Source organism: Gouania willdenowi, chromosome 10 (assembly GCF_900634775.1).
Source record: "Gouania willdenowi chromosome 10, fGouWil2.1, whole genome shotgun sequence".
Classification (NCBI taxonomy): Eukaryota; Metazoa; Chordata; class Actinopteri; order Blenniiformes; family Gobiesocidae; genus Gouania; species Gouania willdenowi.
The window spans coordinates 5,121,859-5,147,504 of NC_041053.1; the positions used below are offsets into that span (position 1 = coordinate 5,121,859).

General features: G+C 40.4%; 2 protein-coding genes across 2 annotated transcripts; both read right to left on the minus strand.

The window, feature by feature from the left end:
• Positions 1–407: 407 nt before the first annotated feature.
• LOC114471580 (E3 ubiquitin-protein ligase TRIM39-like) lies at positions 408–7,933 on the minus strand. Its single transcript, XM_028460430.1, has 2 exons — positions 7,796–7,933; positions 408–2,336 (listed from the first exon to the last, which is right to left on the minus strand). Exons 1-2 carry the CDS (start codon positions 7,916–7,918, stop codon positions 735–737), a joined length of 1,725 nt encoding a protein of 574 aa, XP_028316231.1. The 5' UTR covers positions 7,919–7,933; the 3' UTR covers positions 408–734.
• Positions 7,843–23,460, minus strand: LOC114471539 (uncharacterized). The gene is made up of 8 exons (XM_028460381.1): positions 23,401–23,460; positions 22,280–22,372; positions 17,075–17,690; positions 15,198–15,261; positions 14,941–15,119; positions 14,768–14,856; positions 14,463–14,676; positions 7,843–7,976 (listed from the first exon to the last, which is right to left on the minus strand). The coding sequence occupies exons 1-7, from the start codon at positions 23,458–23,460 to the stop codon at positions 14,578–14,580; spliced, it is 1,200 nt and encodes a 399-aa protein (XP_028316182.1). The 3' UTR covers positions 7,843–7,976; positions 14,463–14,577.
• Between the last annotated feature and the right edge of the window lie 2,186 nt (positions 23,461–25,646).

The following is a 25,646-nucleotide window of genomic DNA, read 5'->3' on the forward strand; positions in this document are numbered from 1 at the left end:
ACACCAAAACTTCACGGTTTCTCTTTAATTAAAGGGTAAGTTAATGAGGAAGAGTAATAGTGACTTAAAAAAGGAAATTTGCAAATGTTTTATTTTCACCACATTTTTTATTTTTCTGTATTTTTGTTTGAACAATCACACAAAGTTTACAAAGGGTGGCATACAACACACTGTGACAGATACAGTAATAAAGTATATAAATGCATGTGATCTTTACAAGTCTTTTTTCTTGAAATAAAACTCAGAGAGAAATAAATAAAAAACAAAACAGTTAAACTCAATTAAATTTAAGTAACCCTGGATGAACATAGAATACTTCTTTGAGGTTCAATCACCCTCTTTTACACGTAGGTTTCAAAAGTAATATGACAAAAAACAACATTTATATCCACATACAACACTTGGAAACAAAATGTACCACAGTTATACTCAACACAATTATAAATTAAACTTAGATGGACTTACAAAAACTCCTTAGATAACCTGAGCATTTTTTTTCCATTACATTTCATAGAAAAAATCATCATGTTCCTATTTTACTAGCAACTAACACCTTTCAACTGATCATAAAACAATCCAAACACCAAATGTGAAGTTTCTTTAATAAAATGTTTCCTCCCACTGTTGAGAAACATACATGTTAGGTTGGATGGAGTGCGTAACCAACCTGGAGAAGTGAATGGTTGCAGAGAACCATTGAATCTATTGTTGGTGAGACTTCATCATGACACTGATCATTCACTTTGATTGACAGGGCAGATGATCAGAGGTGATGAGTTTTTACCACCATAGTTTAAACAGGGACTAAAGAATGGCTGTAGTTTATGAGTGAAGCAGCAGTGAGTGAAGGAGTCGATCAGAGCTGCAGCATCAACATCATAAAAGGAGACCACACCCCCCTCATAGTCCACAAACACACCCACCTTCTCAGGAACACACTTCAGATGAAGAATGACTGAAGGATCTTCACATCCTTTATACAACTTTCCATCTCTGAGTATCAAAGTCCAGTAACCATTCTTAGGAGTCAGAGGGGCGTATCCCTTCCTGTTGATGGATTCTTTAACCACTCCTAAATACCACTTAGTTTTTCTTTTAACCTGAACCTCAAAGTAAAATCTGCCTGAACCGAAACTCTGCTTCCCTGAAACATTAACACTAGGAGAAAATCTCTCTTTGTTGTCTGGAAGGTTCTTCCACACATCACTGTAGCAAACTAGTTTTCCATCATCAGACAGGACGAGGTTAGGATGAGCTGTAAGAGGATCAAGAGTCACATCTACTGCAAACTGCTGCAGCCTCTTCATCGCTAACATCTTCATCTTCATCATCTTGTCACTGAGTGTGTCCTCCAGCTGAGTCACAGCTCTCAGCACAGTCCCTTCATATGATGATGGACGGACCATGACCTCTGTCCAGTCCTTGGTGGCTGGAGGAGCTTTCAGGGAGCAACAGTGTTGTAGGAGGTGGTCTTCAGAGTGGGAGAGCTGCTCCACCTCAGAGCTTCTCTTCATCAGCTCAGAGATTTCCTCCTCCAGCTCTTTGATCAAACTATCAGCCTCTCTCTCTTCTGCTTCCTGTTGCTCCACCATCTTCTCTATCAGCTCGTTCAGGCCTCTTTGAACAAGCTTCATCAGAGCAGTGAACATCTCCACACCTTCAGCTATCTCTCTGTCTGCAGCGTCCTTCCTGATCCTCACTGACTCTTTGATCTCCTTCAGTTTCTCTCGTCTCTTCTGGATCATCTGCTGAAGATAAACTTTCTTGTCTTCAAACAGATCTTCTCCCAGAGGGACAAACTGGTGACTCCTGTGTTCCAAAACAGAACACATCAAGCAGACACGTGTCTGATCGCTCAGACAGAACAGCTCCAGAGGTTTGCTGTGCTTTGGACACATCCTGGTTTCCAGGTTCTTCACAGGCTCCACTAGCTGATGTTTTCTCAGGCCTGATGCTGTAAGATGCGGCTCCAGGTGAGTCTTACAGTAGGAGAACACACAGTCCAGGCAGGACTTCAGGGCCTTTACTTTGGTTCCAGTGCAGACGTCACAGGGAACTTCTCCTGGAGCTGCTGCTTTACGCTCAGATTCACGTCTGAACTGAGAAACCAACTCACGCATCATAATATTGACCTTCAGCTGAGGTTTAGTGCTGAACACCTGATTACACACGGGACACTTGCTGGTGGTACTGGTATCCCAGCATGTGCTTATGCATGTTTTGCAGAAGTTGTGTCCACATGGTGTGGTGACTGGATCATTGAGCACCTCCAGACAGATGGAGCACAGGAAGTGATGTTCAGACATCCCGTTGCAGGCAGTAGACATGTTCACACACTGAGGGACAGAGACAAGCAGCACATTAACAGAACTCTCTCATTGTTGTGGAGTGTTCCTTTACTAATGTTTCTGAGTCTATCTCACTGAGATCACCTTTAGTATTTAGCATTGATTCAGTCCACCTGTAGTAATGTGGACAGTCGGCTGTGCCTCAGCAGCTGAATGTAAAAGTGCAATAGTTTGAATGTTTAAGGTTCAAATTAGTTCTAAGGTTCTCTCATATTGACACTGGAACTCTAAATTATAGAGTTAGATTTTTTGCACACTTTATTTGAATGTACAATCTTGTTTTCTTTAAAATAACCAATATATTGTGTAATAACAGACTGAAGTTTAACATAGCACAAACCTTTAAAGTCTGCATGGACCACACATTTCTCAGTGATTTTGTTTGGGAAAACAAATGAATTTACACATTCTGCCTCAAATGTAACTTATAAATACACGTAAGGCTAGCACTATCGGAAAGAGTCGTGTTGATGACGTGCTGACGCTGGTGACGTGCTGACGTGGTGACGTATCGATCATTTCCTGTTTACACTCTACCGCTGTTTGCAGCGCTCTACTACTGTGTTCTGATAACGCTAATCAAACTTGTTGTCATTGATATTTTAGCCTTGAAAACACTTGTTTTACCGTAGAGTTAAACGTACAAAGGTTAAGTAAAAAGCAATCCCGCCTCTTATAGGCAGTGTAATCTCCTTTAAACTTCCTTTTGTCCTTAGCTTAGCTTAGCTTAAATTTAGCACCTATGGCTTCTCTCTCCTCCCCTCCGCTCTCCTGCCCGGTGTGTCAGATGTTTAGTTACTCCTCGTCCTCCTTTAGGGACAATGGTAGTTGCATAAAGTGTAGCGTACTGTTAGATATGGAGTGCGGTTCCGCACCCCTGATACCAAAACAGAAGCTAGCAAGCAGGACCTAGCCGGTGCGGACCGTGCTAGCGCTAGCTTAGCTTCCCCCCCGGCCAGCAATGACTGGGTTACTGTCCGTGGTAAGCATAGTCGAAGGTCAAAAAGCCGCTCGGGACACCACCATGTTCACGTCTCAAACAGGTTCTCCCCCCTCCGTGAGGACAACACACTCACCGAGGAACAAACTCTGATAATTGGCGACTCCATAGTGAGAAACGTGAAGCTAGCGAAGTCAGCGGGCATTGTGAGGTGCATCCCAGGGGCCAGAGCGGGCGACATAGAATCAAATCTAAAGTTGCTGGCAAAGAGTAATCGTAAGTTTGATAGGATAGTCCTCCATGTCGGCACTAATGACTCCCGACGTCGTCAGTCGGAAGCACCCAAAGTGAACATTGAATCAGTTTGTGCTTATGCTAAAACAATGTCGGACTCCGTAATTTTCTCTGGTCCCTTACCAAATCTGACCAGTGATGACATGTATAGCCGCATGTCATCATTTAACCTCTGGCTATCGAGGTGGTGCCCAGAAAACGAGGTGGGCTTCATTGATAATTGGAGATCCTTCTGGGGAAAACCAAACCTGATAGGAAGAGATGGAATCCATCCTACTTTGGAGGGAGCATCTCTACTATCAGAAAACATGGCACAGTCACTGTTATGACATCTCATGAATGAGACCATGTTACAGAGGGGGAGTCCTCCACGCCCCTCTGCGCTTGCCTTAGGACAGTTTCCCTCCCATTGCTATTATGATAGCTGTGTTCATCGCCATGGCAACTGCTGTGATGGTGATGAATATTATTTTATGGAGACGGTGTCTGTCCCCCGACCCAAATTTCACAATGATTTTAACATAAAATCAAATAAAAGAGCTATCAATTATAAAAATCTGAAAAAAATTAAAATCTCAAATCTAGAAACACCAAAACATAAAACCATTAGATGTGCTCTATTAAATATTAGATCACTGAGATCCAAATCTCTACTAGTAAATGACCTTATCTCAGAAAATAACTTTGATTTATTCTGTTTAACCGAAACATGGCTGTATCAAGATGAATATGTTAGTTTAAATGAAGCCACTCCTCCCAGTCATACTCATATGCCACAAGACATAGTCCGTGGAGGTGGTGTAGCAGCTATTTATCATTCCTCTCTCCTAATCTATCCTAAACCAAAGGCCAGTTACACTTCCTTTGAAAGCCTGGTTCTAAATTTATCTCATACCAAATCAAAAACCTGCCAGCCAGTCTTATTTGCGATAATTTACCGTCCTCCAGGCCCTTATTCTGAATTTCTATCAGAATTCTCTGAGTTTATATCAAACTAGTTACCTCAGTGGTATCTGTCATTGTGTCCCTGGGCAAGACACTTTACCCACATTGCCTAGTATACTGTAAATGTAATGTGTGAGTGAGTGATGGTGGTGGTCGGATGGGCCGATGGCGCACTTTGGCAGCCTCGCCTCCGTCAGTCTGCCCCAGGGCAGCTGTGGCTACAATAGTAGTTTACCACCACTAAGTGTGGAGTGAAAGAATGATCACTTAATTCTGTAAAGCATCTTTGAGTGTCCAAAAAAAGCGTTATAAAAAATTGATGCATTATTATTATTATTGTTGGGGTGGAAAGTTGTGGTTTGCATCCCAAAGCAATAAAAAATATATGACAACCTCTGCTGTCTTGCTGCACAAAGTAGTACACATGATTATAAGAGAAAGCCTTCACAGACAGTTCTATTTCAATACCTGGTTTGTAGAGAATAAGACGTATGTGTGCATACAGGCCCTGCCAAATACAGATATCAGTGTTTTGGGCAAAAAACCTGTGAGGGCAATAGTTGAGTTGGCCATTCCTACATGTATCCAGATGCAGTTGCGGCTGGTGCATTTTTCTCTGGGGGGGCTACAACTCCAAAATAAACGTACACCAAAAACAGGGTTTATGTAGCTTTTAACAAATAAGTAGGAAAATTGCAGTCACAGAACTGCTTTCAAACTAATCAAATTTATTGCCACAGAACCAATAAACAAGCAAGAACAAATGTAGTTTATACAATGGAGTGAGTGAGTGAGTGTGTGTCAGGGTTATTATACTTCTTGAAATTTAAAGCAGAACTAAGTAACTTTTTCACCTTAATAAATCCTCCTCGTAGTGCCTTTGAGGGTAATACAAGTGTTTATAGGGTGATCAGGGGGTCTTTCATCCCTCCTGCTGTCTCTGGCCAAAGAACAGCACTTGCAACTTTCCCTGCCTCCGACCCGGTGGCAGTCTCGCAGCTCTGTTCTCGTTCTCGCAACAACACATACTGCTTTACGACGGCCCAATACACCTTTTCGCGGTGACATCATCATCCGGGACATTTGCCTTAGCAACGCCCTTTGCCATTTTAAGAGGGGTTTACATTGGCATGACAACCGCTATTTACACTATTTACCACAGACAACACAAAGGTTTTAATCAATTTTGTACGAATATTTCAGCAAATTAGGGCCAAAGACTTGGCACCGATGTGAAGGGAAGTTACATCTGGTTGGTTTGGAATCATGTCCATACAGAGCACCTCAAGGTTCATGGAAAAATGACCCGACAACATGGCCAGTTCTCCAATGAGCTGCTATTTACGATTAGCTCATTAACAGCCCTGGCGTCTACACAATGGAGAAGATGAATACTTACAAAAGCTTGGATCTATATACAGTATATTCTTTAAGGTAGGCTTATGTATGTGTTTTTGTGTCTATATAGGCCTGTGTCATCATGATAATTGGTTCGTTACGTGATGTGGTTATGCTAGGCTAGCGCCGCTAATAATATAATAATAATAATACAGTTTAAATTAAAACATAAATGGGTATATGAAGCACATTGTTAATTTAATATACGAGTCAACGCATTGCATATTTACTGTTATTTTCACATTGCTTGTCTTCAAGTTAGACATACTAGCCATAAACATTTCTATCATTACTGAATAAATTACAATTTAAATGTAGGATAATTCATAATCAATGTCATAAAATCAGTCAGAAAGAAATTAGATCCCCAAAATACACAACCTACCATTAACAAAATGTCTACTGCAAACATACGACCACTTTGATTTTGGGCTCCATGGAGTTCCATCTACGTTTGTTCACCTCAGTGCTTGGATCCATAATTTACGTTTCTGGACTTTTTCTCTCTGTATTCTGTAAAAAGCTATGTTTTCCTTCAGCCAGGCGAGGTTATGACAGCTAAATACTACGTAGGATTTGGGCATTATACAATAAAAATCAGCCAGACTGCAAGATCAGTGGTAAATAGCGGCTGTCAGGCAAATGATTACCACTGTTAAAATGGCGGCGCGCGTTGGTTAGTCAAGTGCTGACGTCACGCGAAAAGGTGTATACACACTAAAGGTGCGTTCACACCGAACGCAACTGTAGCGACTGCAGTCACTTAAATCGCCCGTGATGAGTCACTTGAACACAGTGGTGCTTTTTGGTCACTTCATCTCTCCAGTGGTGTCATTACCAGGGAACGTGTGTGTGTGTGTGTGTGTGTGTGTAGCAGGGTGACAGGGGAGACAGCTGGCTGATCACTTCCCTTATCATAAACAGCCCCGTTTTTACGGTATAAATGCTCAACTTACTGAGTTACTAAAGGATGAGTTCACACAGAATGTAGGTTTATTCAAGATTAACAGCTTTAATTTTGCCCCGGTACGTTTAAAAAGCCTCCCACTGTCTATCTCACTGAAGCGAGAAAGAGTAGCTGCTGTCATAACCAAAAGGGACCTTTAGGGGAAGCACTAAGTGAAAGTTACTTAGTTCTGTTTTAATTAGTTTTATTTATTTATAAAATATAATACAAGACAGAGTTAAGAGAGAGGTCATTTAGGTTAGAGAGGGTCCCATTCCTCTCTCTAACACTCCCTCTATGTCTGCTTCTTCCCTTGTGTGTTTGCTCCTGTACTCCTTCTGGCTTTTGTCTTGCAGGTCCGTGGGATCCTTAGTGTGGAGTTACAGAGTCTCAACAACTCTGTCTCCACCCTTTCCTCTGCACACACCCAACACAGCATAACGTGGATGGCTGTTCATCATAGGAATGAGATCCACACAAGGTTCCTGCTGCTTAACAGAAGGTTTTCCTTGCCGCCATGATGAATTCATGTTGGGTGTGGGATACATATGTATGTGTATATATGTATATATGCATATGTGTGTATCCATAAAATGAAGAGTCCGTCCTTAAGACTGCTCTACTGTAAAGTGTCTTGAGATACCGTTGGTTTTGATTGGCGCTATACAAATAAAAGATTGAGATTGAGATTGAAGACCTAGTTTACAAAATATGTAAATGTAGAAGATGTAGAAGGAAAGTGTTTGACAATGTAGAATGAGGCAACGGCGAGTTATTAGTGGAGTTACTGGCTAGTAAAACAAGTAAAATCAAGTAAAATTTGCTTTGCCAAAGCTTGACTAATCTGGCATTTAAAGAGAACTGCATACACTGTTACTGAGAGCCAGGAGGAGATACAAGATGTTAAATATGGAGTAATTTTACCTGTCCCAGGATGGGCCCAAGTGGAGGTCCAGGCGCTGCCTGTCCTGACCTGACTATAGCTCGAATCACACTTGCTGTGTCCAATTTCTTCACAGCCTTGGCTGCTTTGGAGATCTTTGACATTATTGCTGATGTGGAAAAAACTCTAAATGTGCCTGGAAGTCGTCTGAGAATCCATCCACTAAAAAACAGAAGAAAAGCAAATTAGGCTCTAAAACACACAACCGCCACAATTCAGTCTCGCAGTGGGCTCATTAAAACATCATACACAGAAGTCGAAAGATACCCGCAGGAAAAAATCCCTGCCTTTCTATTCTGTGGAAGGCAAGTAATTAAAAATCTTTGCCTTTGATCGTCTAAGCCGGAGCAGCCTTTACCTGAAGGTGTGTTTGGTATGGATCAGCAGTCTGAGATATTGAGTTATATTTATATAGTAACTTCTCTGAAACATTATCAAAACTGTGCCAAATGGCCTTTGACACCTCACTTGTGGGTGAAAAGTGGCTTCCTAATAAATGAGTACTGCAGCTCATTCTCAGTCTAAAGACTATTCTTTGGAGGTCATTAGTCAAGGACACAGAAACAAGGAGCAGCCAAACTTTTTTCTAAAGAAAGAAACTACAACTGTGAACGATCTGAATTGGGCAACCAAGCTTTAAAATATTTTGATTTGAAACAAATGAGCAAATTTGGTTTCATGATCCATCAGGTCCTGCGTTTCCATTAACCTTGGAAATGCACAAAATGTAAATAGCGTAATAAAAACTGGTAATGGAAACACCTGAATTTTCAAAAAACTCACTAAAAAGTTTAGATATAGAAATGTGTTGCAAAAGCAACATAGAAACACTTTTTCCACAAATACACATCACAGAGCATGACATACATGATCATATGACGTGACGTACCTAGTCACATGACTATTTCTCTCCAGGAAAACATGACGCGGTAAATGTAAACAAAAGAGGGGACCGGGACATTCTTAGGATTATACTTAAAATGTTTACTGCCACATTAGATGTGAAACAACAAAGGAATACGGAGTGTTTTAAGGAGGTTCTGAGCGTCCATCTTTCTGCAGTGAAGTCTCGCGGGATGAGATTTCACGGGAGTTACTAGGCTTCAGCCCCAACGATCAATGGAAACACGCTCAAAGGGCAATTGACATTAAGAAATATCTTATATTTTGCGAAAATCTGTTATGGAAACCCAGCTAGTGAGATGTTAGTTGGGTATAAACCCAGCAAGTCTCTCAGATCTATGGACAGGTCAGATAATGAAACCCAGAGTTCACAACAAACAGTGAAAAAGCTTTTTCATTTACGCAGTGCAATTTTCTTTTTACAGTTTAATCTACATATTGTAATTCCTTTTTATTGAGTTAATAGTGTAATTATGTTAATTTAATAAGCTGGATTTAAATGCAAGATGGGAGATGAGGGACGTGGTGTTTGCATATACATCAAAAACAATTGGTGCAACAACGGTGAGCTAGTCTCATGTCATTGCTGTCCTGATGTAAAACTACTGACTATAAAATGTAGACATTGTTCTTCCCTGATCTGTTATAACTTTTACCAGTTTAGAAAACTCCACGTAAGTATAAGTAAGTATTTCTAACTTGTACAAATAGATATCAGTTCATAAAAAAAGGCTTCACTATTGCGATATTACCCAGAACCGTGATACTTTCTCTGGTATAGTATTGTGGTTATTCATTTTGAACACGTATTGTGACAACTCTAGTGCGTGCTATGCTCTCACACACACACACAACACTGAAACATTCCGTAATCAAGTATAAATATTAAGTCAATAATAAAGTTAATATTAAATCAAGTAAAAAAAATCAGCCGATTTATGATAGAAATAAACAGCATAAAGTTGCCACATTATGTTTGTTCAGAAGCGGTCATATCAATGTAATCACTGCTGAGGCGATGGTGCACGGGAGCAGACGGAGCACTATATCAATCTGTAACCAGTAAAAAGTGGCCATAAAAAGATGTAGATGAACTGATATGCGGAAACCTTTGTTAACAGGAGTGCAGCAGCCCGCCATACCTGCCCGTTCATAACAAGTAGTTATAAGCATCTAGAGACTTAATGCCTTTAGGTTTTCTTTTGTATATACACTGAGTTATTCTATCAGATATGTAGAAATGTCTGACCATTGAACATCGGGCCAGGAGCGCATATCAGATGACCACTCGTTTTCAGGAATGCTGCATTGGTCCCACAATCGTTCACCTATACTTAAAGTGAGTTTCCTTAAATAAGCGACTGCATCCTCAGGTGACATGCTCTCTACATACTTCAAACTATTTTCAAGCCTAAATAGCGGTTCATTCATTGTCATTTTTTAATTTTTCCAGCGTCACATCTGTAAACAACACTGTTTGCACGCGTACGTCAGTCAGGTGTCTCATGTTTGTCCACATTGAAATGGGTCTATTGTTGAAATTCAGCACTGCAAACCATTTGTTTGGTGAACAAATCAATAGTTAAAGCTGCAGTATTCCAGTTTTTTTGGTGTAATTTGGTCAAAAATCCATAATCCTCTTTCAGCATATTGTAATCCAAAGTAGGGCTGAACGATATGGACAAAATTTCATATCTCGATTTTCATGCCAGATATCTCCATATCGATACGATATGATATGACAACGGGTTCGATGAAAACCAGGCATTTTTCAGAAAAATAAAAACATCATGATACAAAAAAATGTGGAAAGTGCAGTTTTATTTTTAAGAACTCACTGCCAGTCATCAACATTAAGATAAATTATGAAAAAATAAATTAAAAATCAAACATTTTACTGCAGCTCTGCTTTAACAATAAATAACAAATGCAGCAGCTGGTGGAACATTGAAAGTGCATTGAAGTACAACAACATTTATATTCTTCAAAAGATCACATAACTGTATACAGAAAATGCATTTGCTACTAACAGAACAGAGGTAGTTACAGGCAGCACAACTTCTACAGATTCTTTGCCAAATAGATGTACAAAATAATTAATTATTATATTACAACAGCTAAATAACCACATAATAATGCAAATTGTTTCCTCTCTCTCTCTCTCTCTCTCACACACACACACACACACACACACACACACACACACACACACACACATCTACCTCTTTCTGTCTGAAAGTAATTAAAAAATAAAAATAAACATAGCAAAACGTACCTATTGCCAGGTGTAGCCTTTGTCCAAAGCACTGAAGGCGCGTCCAACCATTTGCCTCCAAAGCCTTTATCATGTTCGATGCGTTATCAGTCGTTACGCAAACTTGTTGGTCCTCCTTCAAGTTCCAGTCTGCTAACGCACCTCTCATCTCCTCCGCTATATTATCCCCGGTATGCTCCCCGGGGAAGAATGATGTCTGCAGACAGCGGGTCTGGAGTTCGAAGTTTGTAGTAATAAAATGGATCGTTAAACTAATGTAAGGTTCGGTTGTCCGGCTCGACCACAGGTCCGTGGTTGTGGCGAAATGATCAATATCATGGAGCACGGATTCAACATTCATTTTACACTCATTATAAAGTTTCGGAATGGCCACTTGATTATAATGGGTTCGGGATGGTATTTTATAACGCTTGTCCAGCGTCCGAACCACGACCTGCACAACACCTCACTCTGGTTATCATCGTCCTTTCTGAATCCAAAATACCTCCAAATTATGGAGGATGATCTATGTTTTGGCACCAAATCAGATTCTGCACTGCCACCGGCCGCATTATCTCCCGCACTCTTTTTCTTTCTTTCTTTCTTTTTAATTTATCCGCTGTCTCTGTCGTGTGTGCGCGCTGGCCTTAGCGGTGCATTCAAGGGCACTCGTTAAAGTGATGTTTGTTGTAACTGCCAGAGTTGTATGCAGGGCGAGCGGGAAGAGGAGAAATCTATATCGTCTATATCGTTACTTTTTTCGATATTCATATCTTGAAAGTTCATATCTAGATATAGATACGATAACGATATATCGTTCAGCTCTAATCCAAAGTGTTCTGAGTGGACAGTGAATCTCTTCTCCTTCTGGCCCTGTAAATGAGCTTTAGAAATACAGGAGCGTGACGTTGGACTTCAGCCAATCAGAGATCTTTCTACCAACAGGGCGATCCATGAGCTGTTTTGGGCGATACTATTGGCTGCTCAAGTTGCTCGTCAAAAGTCTAAGCGCGTTCACGATCTGAGAGTAGGGAGAGTGTGATCACTGTGATGGCATTGTATTCCAACAGAAGTCCCCATTGCAGCTTTTGGCACATCGGTTACATGGCAAAACAAGAGGAAAAAGAAAGACAGAGGTAGATAAGCAACAGTCTAAAGGCACAAACATGTTCAGGAGGAACGGACTCCGCAGAGGCTCCTGTAACTCGGTGTGTGCGACGGACTGGGCACGATCAGCATTCAGTCCATGCGCAGTCCACCCTACATAGCGAATGAAAGAGAGAGAATGATAACAGATGGGATAAATAGCTTGTAAACCTAAGAGAAACATTATCTAAGGTGGAGAGGAAAGACCTAAATCATTTGCAGTGTGGATGTGGAGTGTCTGCTCTGTTCAGCTGTGAGCCTCTTACTGTCCTCACAGCAGCGAGTGATACGTGCTTTCATGTCTTTAAAACATCAGAAAACTCTCCAATAGCACAAGATAAAGTCCAAACACTTGTTACTAGTCTCAATGCAGAAAACAGTCGCAAAGAGGTCCACAGTGTGTGCGTGCACGCAAGCGTTCACAAGAAGACCGGTAACATTCGTTCAGGAGAGGGGAGGGCGAGTCTTAAAATTCTACAAACTGCAGCTTTAAGCACAAGGGCACTGCAGTAACAGATGGTAAAGGGTTAACTATACTTTTCAAACCAATTTCAACAATCCTTTCAAACCTTCAGCATGCGTTTTAAGTCACCGCTGTCATCATTGAAGTTGTTGCATATATTTATTGTTCTTATAGTTGCCATTTATTTATTATGATCTCTAATGATCACGTCCACTTGAGATACAGCTACTACACACAACTGTAATATACACGAGGTCTTGACTAGGAGTAGCACTCGGGGTAACGGTTAAAACACAAGCTAACTCCATAATGATATAATGTGCTTAAGTCTCTTAGTTATGAACACTGGAGATGACTTCTTGTGCAGCTGTCTTTAAATTGCCAATTAGGAAGAAGCCATTGGCTAAGCTGACAGCTAAAAGTTAGATCCCACTCCTGGACTCCAATTAACTCATATTGGAGAGAGGCAGGGGTGGCTGTCAGACAGCTAAAAATAAACCAAACATCAATTTCAACACATGCAAATAGCCTACGTTTGAATTACTGTGTATTATATCAACGCTGCATTTCCCCTACAATGGTTGAGCGCAGCAAACCACCCCCACTAATTTCCCTCGAGGCTGCGAATACAGGAGAACATTGACAGATATTTTTAACATTTCAGAGTTGATTTTTAATCAACAGATGAGCTACCCCTGGTGCCCTTTCTGCATTTGCGTTTTCCAAACTGTAATAAACCATAGCGCTATGCTTTACACTTTGAGAAAGCCACACTAAGAATTCACAAAATACTCTAATCTAGCCTTATTGTGCTAATTCTGCCACCTACTGACAGGGAGGGATATTAATTATTGGATATTTTGTTTAAGACAAGGCAAGGCAAGGCAGGGCAAATGTATTTGTATTAGGGATGTAACGATTAATCGTAAGGCAGCTAAAAAAATTGATTCATAGGTATCACGATTCACATCAATACTGTGAAAATTGAATCGCAGTACTTTTTTAACCAGCCGAGAGCGCTATCCAGAAGTGTTGGCGGCGGGCGGAATCTGCTCCTAATTTCTTTCTGGCCGCATTCTACTTTTAAACATGTTCATAAATGATTCCTTACCCCTTTAGCACCAAAAAATATCTTTAATATTACGTCATTATCTGTAAAAGTCAAGTTTTTCTATTAGCTCTGTCTGCGAGGATAGCATCTCTTCTTCACTGCAAGATATCTGCATGCCAACCGACCACTGGGTTACCAGCGCCCTCTGCTGGTCCAAACAAATATCTGACCTAAATACAGTAAAATGACTCTTTTTTTTTAAAGTCCAATTGTTAAGGCACAAAATACATTTTCAGTTGCACTTTTTAAAATAACTATTATGCAGTTTTGCATTGTTTACTATAGAACCAGAATTGAAATGAATAGGCTTCCTCTTCATTTGTATTATTCCTTTATTTATTTCATTCAAGATTTATTTTAGTTAAATTGCATTGTTTTGAATAGTTTATCAAGCCATTCTTTTGACAATGAAAAATAAAAGGAAAACAGTAAAGTTCTTTTATAGTTCCCCCCCCCCCCCCCCCCCCCCCCCCCCTAAAAAGGAATATTTTTTCTACAGTCCCATTTTGTAAAATAAATCGTGAGAGAATCATATCGTGAATCGAATCGTATCGGTAGTTGAGTGAATCATCTCTAATTTGTATAGCGCATTTCATACACAAGGCAACTCAATGTGCTTTACATGATCAAAAAGTGCAACAGAAAACATTCAACAGCTTAAAATCTATAAAACATTAACTCATCAACTGCCAAAGACGTCTAAAGGGCGACTGTGGCTCAGGTGGTAGAAGGTCGTCTTCTAATCGAGAGGTTGGGGGTCGATCCCAGTACCTGACTATGTGTCGAAGTGTCCTTGGGCAAGACACTGAACCCTAAGTTGCTCCCAGTGGTTGACTAGCGCCTTGCATGGCAGTCCTGTCCCATTGGTGTGTGAGTGCATGTTGGCTCAGCTGATTGGGTTCATCACTTTCTGGAGAGCAGCAGTGCTGGCATCAAGCGAGTGCTCGTTGGGAAGCAGCTCCTTCAACAGCGATGAGAAGAGCATCTGTGAGGAAAGAGGAGAGGAAAAGAAAAGAGGATCAGTAACTGTGTGCTCAATGAAGTGAGCCTTTAAAGTAAAATGGAGGGGCACTGACATAGACTAAAGCTTTGTTTTCCTCACGGTCCTGAAAAAGATTAAAGACAGATTCCACGTCTGTCTTCTTTAGAACAAGGAAGTTAGAATCTGAAGAGGGAACAGACAATTATTTTCGATGGACGATGAAACTCTAGAAGATAATTGACAATGGAGTATTGAGTGATGGCCTACATTTGGCATTGATGAGGTTGTGTGCTCGTTCCCTCGTCTCGTCCTTCTCCTCTTCAGTACGAGGCGGTAAAAGTGTCGACGGCGGCGACTCCAGTAACAGCTTTTTACACAGAGTGTCAATGTACGTAGCCATCAGTGCTTCAGTTGGGTTCATTTTGTTTAGGAAGGAGTTCACTTTCCTAAAGGAATGGACAGTATGCTTTCACGAGTCATTCAATAATATATTAAAATGCTTTGATTGTTTGAACAAACCTTACTTTTTCAGGATGGGCATCACAGGCTTCAAAATGGCATCAAATATGTTTAGGAGAATTGAGTTTCCTGAAAGAAAAAGTCAGCTATGAGCTTTGTTTTTAGAAACACTGCATTTACTTTATTTTACCAGAAGAGGGAGGAAAGCTCTGAAACATGTGCAGAAACAGCTTTAAAGGGTCAGTATTATTAAAAAAAATCACTTCATAATGATTTTACTACAGTGATATACATCCCTTTAGCCTCATTCAGAGGGACAAAGTTGAAAACGTTCTGTTGCCTCCCTTGTTATTACACATTTTGTAAAAAGTCAGCTCCAAACGGGTGAGTTGGATTTTTGCCCCAATACTACGTCATAAGATGTAAACTCCTCCTCCTAACAATCCTGGCTCCTCCTACCCTATAAGAAAGTGAGCTCCTCCCTCTCAAACTACCTCACAGGTAAAACAAACACTACGGTTTAATATAGAATATACATTATACATTATTATCATATACTGTATGTAAATGTGTTCTCTGCATTTAACCCCTCCCTGAGGGAAAAAACCACTAAGTATATAAAATTAGGTCTAAAAATCATGGAAAAACAAGCACTTCTCTCTGCTCTGAAATGCTGGGGGCGTGTCAATTAGAGGTGCTGAAAGGGCGTCGCCTCCGTGTACTGTGTCTATGGGAGAGCAGTGTGAAAGCAGCTCCAGCATCGATAGTGCTTCTCCCATTGTTTTTCCAAAAGTGCTCGGATCAAGTCAAACGAAGTGTCAGCAAAAAGGTCTGCTCCGCCCAAGTCCAAATACAGTATGTACATTTCTCCCGCGTAGAGTCAGAACTGCACCCGCTAGAGGCAAAACACACAATTGCGGTGCAAAAAAGGCACTAATATCATGGAAAATGGAAAAATTAATTTCATTTCCCAGTTACAAGCTTTACCAGATAAACCACGAGCTGGAGCGGATTATATTTAGGACCTTGGAGAGAAACCAAAGACACTTTGTAATTACATGCAGAGCTTTTTGTGCTTCACTCCAACATCTGTCAGTAAGAATAAGAACTCATGTTACAACAGAGGGCCTTCTGGGAGTTTTCCATGGTCTGCATAAGATTGGGTTTGCCTTAAGCACTTCATTGCATTTAAAAATCCCTAATTAAATAAATGATGGCAACCTTAATTATCTGCTGTTGTGCACCTGTCACTCAATGCTTCCAAAATTGAACATTAGTTTAATGTATCATACAAGTGAGACTGAAACATGTTCCGTTCACTTGTTCTTTAACTTTGTGAAGCATGATCAACCTTGGCTAAAGTTCAGATTAAAGCAAATGCATGTTAATCTCCTTTATTCAAGCTGCACAGGAGTGCAGTTCAAAGGGTTTAGTCATTAATGTTTCAGAGTTAGCACTTATCTCAATTTACATATAAAATAATACATGTTCAGTTAAATACCCAACAAAATCAGTGTATTATATTTATTCTTAGCGAATGAGCTAATAAAGTTATATTTGACTACTTGCTGGTTTTATAATTTTTTAAAAGTACTAAATGCTAAAAAATGTCTTGGTCTACTCTTTTGTTTACACGTACTGCGCCATGTTTTCTCTGAGAGCAGTGGTCATGTGACCAGGTTACTCATATCATGTGACAATGTACGTCACGTTCTGTGATGTGTATTTGCGGAAAAAAAGTGTTTCCATGGTGCTTTTGTGACATATTTCAATATTGAAACTTCTGAAATACCTCCTCATTAAACTTTTTAGCGATATCGAGTCCCTTTTTGAAATTCAGGTGTGTCCATGACCCATTTTTATTGCGCTATTTAGATTTCGCACATTTCCAAGGGTAATGGAAATGCAGATACTGATAGTGAATACTCAGTGCTTTACTAACCTGATATCTCTTTGAGAAGATCAAATATAGCTTTGGTTGCCTCCATCTGCTCCCAGTTGACTTGGCTCTTCTGACATTGGGACTCGTCTCCTCTCTGCAATGTGCCCTGAGTCTCCTTTACTTTAGCTATAGTGGGTTCGCACAACATCCTGAGAGTTTTTTTCTCCTTTTTGTTGGCCTTTGTGCTCAATGATTGAAGCCAAGATGGCCCATTGCTGCCCTCGTGCTGGAAGTCTGCTTTTTGACAACACTCAGATTCAGACGATTCTTCATCATCTGATTTTGAAGAACTCAGAGACTCCTGTGACTTGGATCGGCTCAATCCTTGGACGATCAGCTTCAGGTGAGAAGTTAAAGCATTATCAGAGTCCTGAGTTTTGTCTTGGGTGCAAGAGTCAGCATTAACGATGGCCTGTGGGTGGCTTTGTGCTGCAGCTTCCTCAGGCAGCGCTGAACTCAACTCTAAGGAGGAAATAATAGCTGGTGGAAGAGCACCAGGATATTCATTTTCCTTCTTAGTAGAGACGCTCTGCTTCTCTGAAGACAATGCCACAGTTTCTGCCTTTGGTGAGGACGTTGATGTGTCACTCTGGGCTTCTGTCTGGGGACTGGAACTCTGCAAACAAACAAAAATATAGTCAGGTTGTGACAAAGGCAGGCTGGGTTCAGAGCTGCCTCAACTACAAACCACAAAAAAAACAACCAACCCTCCAGACAAAGATATGTTGATCATGACAAATAATATAAATCATGGTATTTATCAAGTCACTTTACTTTTTTAAACCAGACATATACTGCAAACAAAAAACAAACAAATCAAAAAAAGTGTGTAAATTACCAACTTTCAAAGCCCAAGATTTTCCAAATCTACAATAATTCACCAGAGTTGCTTTATTGGTGCCGAGCTCATTGAACTATGTATATTTGTCTTCAATTTACTTGGGACTTTGGTCGAATGGAACTATATTCAAGTACATACTACTAAGACTATATCGTTAAAAATGTAAAATGTTAGATTGGTTGAGGTATTTACAGCTATACATGCTATTAAAGGTCCAGTATTATGCCATTATTCACACATTTCTATTTGTTCTGACAACATAATATTTGGAAAACAGGTGAGTTTGGGAAAATAAACCTCAGAGTTTTCGCCCTCTGAAAAGTCACTTTCATGACGCTTCTAAAAACAGGCAGTTTTGGGGCCTCGCACTTGGAGAGTGTGATCGTTATAACAATTGTCTTTTGCTATCCACACTCTCTCGTTATTGTTTTCAGCCAAAACACTGCATCTTACAGAAATACACTATTTAAGCAGCTATTGTGATTGACAAACGCTGCTTCAGGGTGTGTTCATCACATCAGCAGAGGAGTCAATCAGCTGAGTCTGCTGTTTCAAACACTCACCACAGTGTTAAGCTGCTAAGTCGTTTTCTTGTCATCCTTTCCTCTTTTAACTACAGGAATAGTGCATTTAAGACAGTAATCCACTGTTTTGTCCAGCCGCTACGTCGCATTGGATCACAAACACGTCAGATCATGTCAAAGGCAATACAAGGCGATATAACGGCTACAAAAAGTGGAACTGATTGCGAGCACTCACACTGCGCTATATTTACGTTAAGGATGTATTGTATATTATCTATATACTGGATTATCTACATCCTGAATGTACGTAAATATATAATCTGTGGATAAAGGGACTAGTAGTTAAGGGAGCAGGCTTGTAATCGTAGCTGACTTTTTACAAAATGTGGAATAACAAAGGAGGAAACAGAACTTTTTCAACTTTGGCCCTCTGAAAAATAAAAGTATGTATATCACTGTAGCAAAACCAATATAAAGTGCTTTAAAGCGGCAGTATTATGAAAAAATCAAACTAGTTTGACTGTTGCAGATAAATCTGGCTGACTAGTCATTATTTTGTTTTTACTTTTAAAGTCTGCAGGGATGACTTTGTGCCTGTCTGTCCTGTACCTGCCTGTCATTGCCTGATCTCGTCAGATCACGGAGGCTAAGCAGGGTTGGGCCTGGTTAGTAGGTGGATGGGAGACCACTAAGAATTCCAGGTCCCACAGTGGGGGACAGCACGATGTATGGAAAGTCAAAGATGTGTTCAATGACACTCCGATTTTCCATACCGTACATCACAGTCCTCGGTGATAAACAGTGATCAGATCGTGTTAGACGGTGATCTGCTGACATCACACCAAGTGTGCAAAAGTTTCAAGTATTTGCCAGAGACTCAAAATGCCATTTATGTAATTAAACAGCAGTGTAGTTTATCAATATAACATATTGAAGTCTTGAAAAATGTGTTTACCAAAAGCTGGTATGCAGGGCTGGATTTAGTGTTAAACTAACAGGGGTATATTTATTATCATTTTTCAAATCATGAGGACAGCAATGCATTTTTTATTTTTCAAAAAGGGGTTCCTTAACCCCTCTCATGATATAGGCCTACTTGTTTTGTTATATTTCAATATTCATTTGAATTTGTCAAAAATGAAATGAAATTTTAGTGTGAGTTTGTATGAATGAAAATTATCTTACTACATTATTATGACTTGTGGCTTAACTGATTATAACAAATTGACTTTTGAGTCATTAAAAATTATCCATGTGGACCTTTAAAGTTTGTATTTGAGTACCCCTGCCATAGGATCTCAAATATCCACTTTATAAATCTATGTCTTTACTGGGAGAAATACACTAAATAGATGTTGTGGACATGGATAGTACTGGCTGGCAGAGTTAGGATCAATTACATTTTTCAGTTACAATTACATTTTCAATTACCCATGTTCAATTACAATTCAATTATGAATACAGTGCAATATTTTTTCCAATAACAACTATTATTTTTTCTTCTCAGAAAGTCAATTACATTCTCAATTTCTAAAGTTCTATTACAATTAACCACAATTACAGAGCCTGAAATAATAAAAGTTAACCTTCCTTTTGTGTTAGCACCTCTTATGATAACAGGTCCGAAATCAGCTGTAAAATACTCTAAAAACAAATATCTATCATAATTTCTTTCATATCTATTGGTTACCTTGTTAGGTTTCATAATCAATAAAAATATAGGTTTTAATATTTTTGTTGCGGGTTCCTTAGCATTTTTTGTGTCGGTATACCCCTAGATTTCATTTTTTACTTATTTTTTTAATAATAAAATGTGGGAAAGCTTAGTTAATTGTCAACATACAGTATGTGTACAGTATAACTGTACATAGAACTGTAACGTGGTTCCCCGTTCAATTATTTACAATTTTTTATAGAATATTCCTGGCAATTCCGATTACAAATTGGGTAATCTAAACTCAATTACAATTTAATGACGATTACGACAGCAACAGATTTTAAAAATTACAATTACAATTATAATTATGCCATAATTGTAATTAATTATTAACTACATGACTACAATTATAATTGACCCCAACCCTACTGGCTGGTACACAGGAAGTCTAATTGTGCGTCAGTCAACCAGAGGAACAGTTATCAGAAAGACTTCCTGATTCTATTCCAGTCCCTGAGAACGGCAGGAAGAACACTTTCACTCCTTGTCTTTGTCTTCTCCTAAACAAGCCCGTCAGGTGCTGTAGTCACACTACACTCTCGTGTTGCATAACTACAGTTTCACCGTGTCACATGACAAGCCATCAGTCCATCTCTCATGGCTCACATGTTGGTTGCTGAAGCTTTTAGCTGCTGCTGGACAAAGTCACAGTCAGGATCTGAATGTTGTCATTTGTTTTAGTCAGCACATAATGAGGATGTAATCAACTTTAACACACAACAGGATACAAAAGCCATTTGCAATTGCCTTCCATGTTTTTATAGTGAACTTAAAGGGGCAGTATTAGGAAAAATTAACTTTATAATGGGTTTGCTACAGTGATATTCTTTAGCCTCATTCAGAGGGTCAACATTGAAAAAGTTCCATTTCCTCCTACCCTTGTTATTCCACATTTTGTAAAAAGTCAGCTCCAAAAGGGCGAGTTGGATTTTTTCCCTCAATAATACATCATAAGGTGGAAACTCCTCCACCTGAGAATCTTGGCTCCTCCTACCCTCAGACATGCAAACCAGAGCCGTATAGAGAGAGTTGCGACAATTCCGTTCACTCTTCAATGGTTCAGTTTTTTCACAGCAATGGCGGCTCATACAGACCAACATTCGTTCCCCAGAAGTAAGAAGTTCACTGATGAAGCCTATTGAAGCCACAGCAGAGAGAGTTTGTGATGCATTTTTGAACGGTAAAACATTTAAATAATCATATTGGATATTATTATTATTATTATAAACGTATATAAACTCATTAACGTGTGCATTAAAGCATGTTAGTGGATTATCCCCCGCTAAACTAGTAGATTAAGGGATATGCTATGAATTTATACAGCATATTTCAGATTTCTAAACAGCAAGCTTAAGCAAAAAGGTAATTTAAGGATTGAATTTTTTAAGCTTTGAGTTTCTCCTCGCTGTAAATATCATGTATAAACTCAGCTAATTATGATCATGGCAGAGGAAAAGGGAAGTTAGAAACCCTCAGTGAGATTGAAAGCACACACAAGTTAAAAATATGCCAACAATGTTGAAAATATTGTCAATAATGCAGTTAATGACTTAACACTAGAAGTCCCAGGGATTTCTATATCCCCCCAGAAGTCCCAGAGCAGGGTCAAATGAACTCTAGGACCAAACTGACGACTCTGATGGCTACAATTTGCATCTATTCATTTGTAAATGAATCACCTGAGAAATCAGCAGGGGGGAGAGCCTGACTCTAACAATGGAAGTCTGGAATGTTAGGGGGAAGTGCCCTGGAAGCTAAAGTCACAATGCCCCGTTTATTAACTCGTTCTGCTTGATGCTGGGGGAGAACAAACACAGACTACAAACATTTTCTCTGTTGGCTGTTGATAAAAAACGTGGCTATGACAAATCCAGAGTCCAACCTTCTTGTTCTCCTTCGTTAGGAACACTGACCTTTTTAACTGTTTATTGTGGCGTTTATAACACATACATTTAACTGCGTTCTCACACGATCAAAACGCAACCGGTGTGAATTACCAGACGGCGAACAGCGGTGAAATACCGGATCGGTGCCGTGGCGTAGCGGAGACGTATCCAGTGGAAACCGCGGGTCAGGGTGAGATGGGGGGTCATTCAGCTGGTAATTCTGCCTGCAGCAATTACCTGGGTACTTGACTGGCCAAAGGAGCACACCAGAGCCACGGAACTGCTGGTCCAAGAAGACAGCCAAGCCACGCCAGTCTTTAGTGGCTCTCCCTGCAAGCAGTGAATCACAGTGTTCAACAACTTCCAGGCTAGTTCTCCAGTGTTTCCTAGCTTCCAGGCTAGTTCTCCTGTGTTTCCTAGCTTCCAGGCTAGTTATCCTGTGTTTCCTAGCTTCCAGGCTAGTTCTCCTGTGTTCCCTAGCTTCCAGGCTAGTTCTCCAGTGTTTCCTAGCTTCCAGGCTAGTTTTCCAGTGTTCCCTAGCTTCCAGACTAGTTTTCCAGTGTTCCCTAGCTTCCACACTAGTTTTCCAGTGTTCCCTAACTTCTAGACTAGTTCTCCAGTGTTCCCTAGCTTCCAGACTAGTTCTCCAGCGTTCCCTAGCTTCCAGGCTAGTTCTCCAGTGTTTTCTAGCTTCCAGGCTTGTTCTCCAGTGTTCCCTAGCTTTCAGACTTGTTCTCTAGTGGTCCATAACAGTCATAGCTGCTGTAAATAGACCCTTACTGAACTGCTGGTCCAAGAAGACAGCCAAGTCACGCCAGTCTTTAGTGGCTCTCCTTGCAAGCAGTGAATCACAGTGTTCAGCAACTTCCAGGCTAGTTCTCCAGTGTTTCCTAGCTTCCAGGCTAGTTCTCCTGTGTTCCCTAGCTTCCAGGCTAGTTTTCCAGTGTTCCCTAGCTTCCAGACTAGTTTTCCAGTCTTCCCCAGCTTCCAGACTAGTTTTCCAGTGTTCCCTAGCTTCTAGACTAGTTCTCAAGTGTTCCTTAGCTTCCAGACTAGTTATCCAGCGTTCCCTAGCTTCCAGGCTAGTTCTCCAGTGTTTCCTAGCTTCCGGGCTTGTTCTCCAGTGTTCCCTAGCTTCCAGGGCAGTTCTGCTGTGTCCCCTAGCTTTCAGACTTGTTCTCTAGTGGTCCATAACAGTCATAGCTGCTGTAAATAGACCCTTACTGAGTCATATTTAATGTCTATAGGACAAACTAAAAAATCCAATAAAATAAACACTTTTGAGAACAGATCTGGGGTCAATTATGTCTTTATCACAGGTAGAGGGTGTATCGCCTTGGTAAAGTTATTTCTCTCACCAGTTTTGCTGGATCTCTGATTACAGTCTCCCTCTGGGGACGGGGGAGCAGTGCCGCCATATTGATACCAGTGAGCCCCTCCATTTGTGTCAGGTTTAGCAGCACAGCATTCTTTACAAACTGCCTGCATTTGATCAAGATTACCATCGTTCTACGCCTGATTTGAAGTTTTTAGGTGCGTTATAAATCTCATCTATAGCTGATTCTACTGGTCTCGTGGACCTTCGTGTTTTTTTTTTTTTTTTTTTAGCTTTGTTGCGGTAGAAATGTGCTTGCCGGTTTCAGTCCGTGTTCAAAACAAAACGTGCAGAAGTGATGGTGCATTCAATGTGCCTCGGAAACACAGGATAGAATGAAATATGAAAAAACTGCCCCACGACCCTGAAAACCCGAACAAGTGGATCAGAAAGTGGATGGATGAGTGGATGGATGGAAAAATCGATGGCACCATGGATTTTACCGATGCAGGCATGCTGTGACCGACCCATCTTGGTTTCACCTGTAAATTGTACCGATGCACATTGAATGAATCTATATACTGCCATTGCGCACGTCTGTATCTAGATAGTGATTTGTATCAATTAATCTCCACATGCTTAAATGACACGAATGACTTGTGAAAATCATGGCAACTCTCAAGAGAAGGAAGGTGGATCGAGAATACTGCGTATTTCAGGAAAATATGACAAATTATTTTTCCTTTAAGGTGAAAGGCAAGTCAGTGTGCCTAGATTGTGGTGGTGCGCTGGCAGTGATGAAAAAGAGAAATGTGGAGCGCCACTACAGCTCAAAACATGCTAAACTCGACGAGTTGACAAGACAAATGGGCTTTCATAAAATAAAATTAATGAATTAATTAATAGCCACAAAAGCTGAAACCTGCTGAAGGAGAGTTTGTGAAGGAGTGCCTCGTGGCCGTTGCGGAGCTGCTCACGCCTAACAAAGTGAAATTGTTTCGAAGCGTCAGTTTGTCTCAACCATTGCAGACAGGATTACTGATATGGCCCAAAATATTGAAAAAACACTGAAAGATATGGTAAAAGACTGAGGGGCAGATTCACTAAAGGTTTAGTAGTATTAAAACGTGAAAATGTCACTCCACACGCTAATAAGGAGTACAAAGCCCAGGGAATCAGGAGTGCAACTAGAGAGCAGATCTGCAAATACATTTATACAGGGGGAGCAATGTAGGTGCAAACACATACACAGACACAGAGATCATTGCTGCAGTAAATGTGGACATAAAACACAGCGAAGATGAGAAAAGGCTCCAGGTGTGTGTGTGTTTGAGAGAGAAAAAAAGCAGGATGCGCGTCCATCTCTTCTCCGCGAGTCACTGTCCCACACACACACGCACGTGATCAGCCGCACACACGCACATCTCTCCTCCTTGGGTCACTGTCTCACACACACACGCACGATCAGCCATGCGCATGCACCCATTCGTCACTCACAATCACATTAAAATTTGTTTCGTTTACTAACATCTCCAATTCTGCTGCTTCAAATTTTTATTCTCACTTCCGGGCACTCATTTTTACCCACCATGTTAAACACAACTTGTACAAAACACTAATTTAAATGAGGGCGGTCTGCATCACTTCACTCATCATTGCTACAATCTTAGTGAATTCCGCGCAGCAGGTGAGGAAACTGCATCACTAAAGGATTTAGGGAAACACCCTTTATTTCAGATCTTAATTAATCCCCCCCTGAGTATTTTTCTCTGGCCTATGATGAGATAACGGACATCAAGAACACAGCGCAGCTTAGCATTTTTGTGCGTGGGATTACGGCTGAGTTTGAAACAAAGGAGGAGTTGCTGTCTTTACAAGCTATGTATAGAAATGTGATGATTTATTTTATAAAGTTACTGTGGCCATGAACAATTTTGAACATCCATTTAAAAAGTTAAGCAGGATCGCCACTAATGGAGCACCTGCAATGGTTGGTGCACAAATGATTGACTGCATTAGTCAAAAAAGAAATGAGCCGTCTGAGTCTGGATCCAAGCGATTTAGTTGTTTGCCACTGTATCATACATCAAGAGAGTCTGTGTGAACATACCCTGGAGCTTGACAATGTGATGAAAAACATAAACTTAATCAAAAGCACAGGGCTGAACAACCATCAGTTCAAGGAGCTTCTCAGTGAGCTTGAGTCAGAGTACGGTGATCTGGGTTTATCACTGTGAAGTGCAATCAATGGCTGAGTCATGCAAATATGCTTGCAAGATTTTATACACT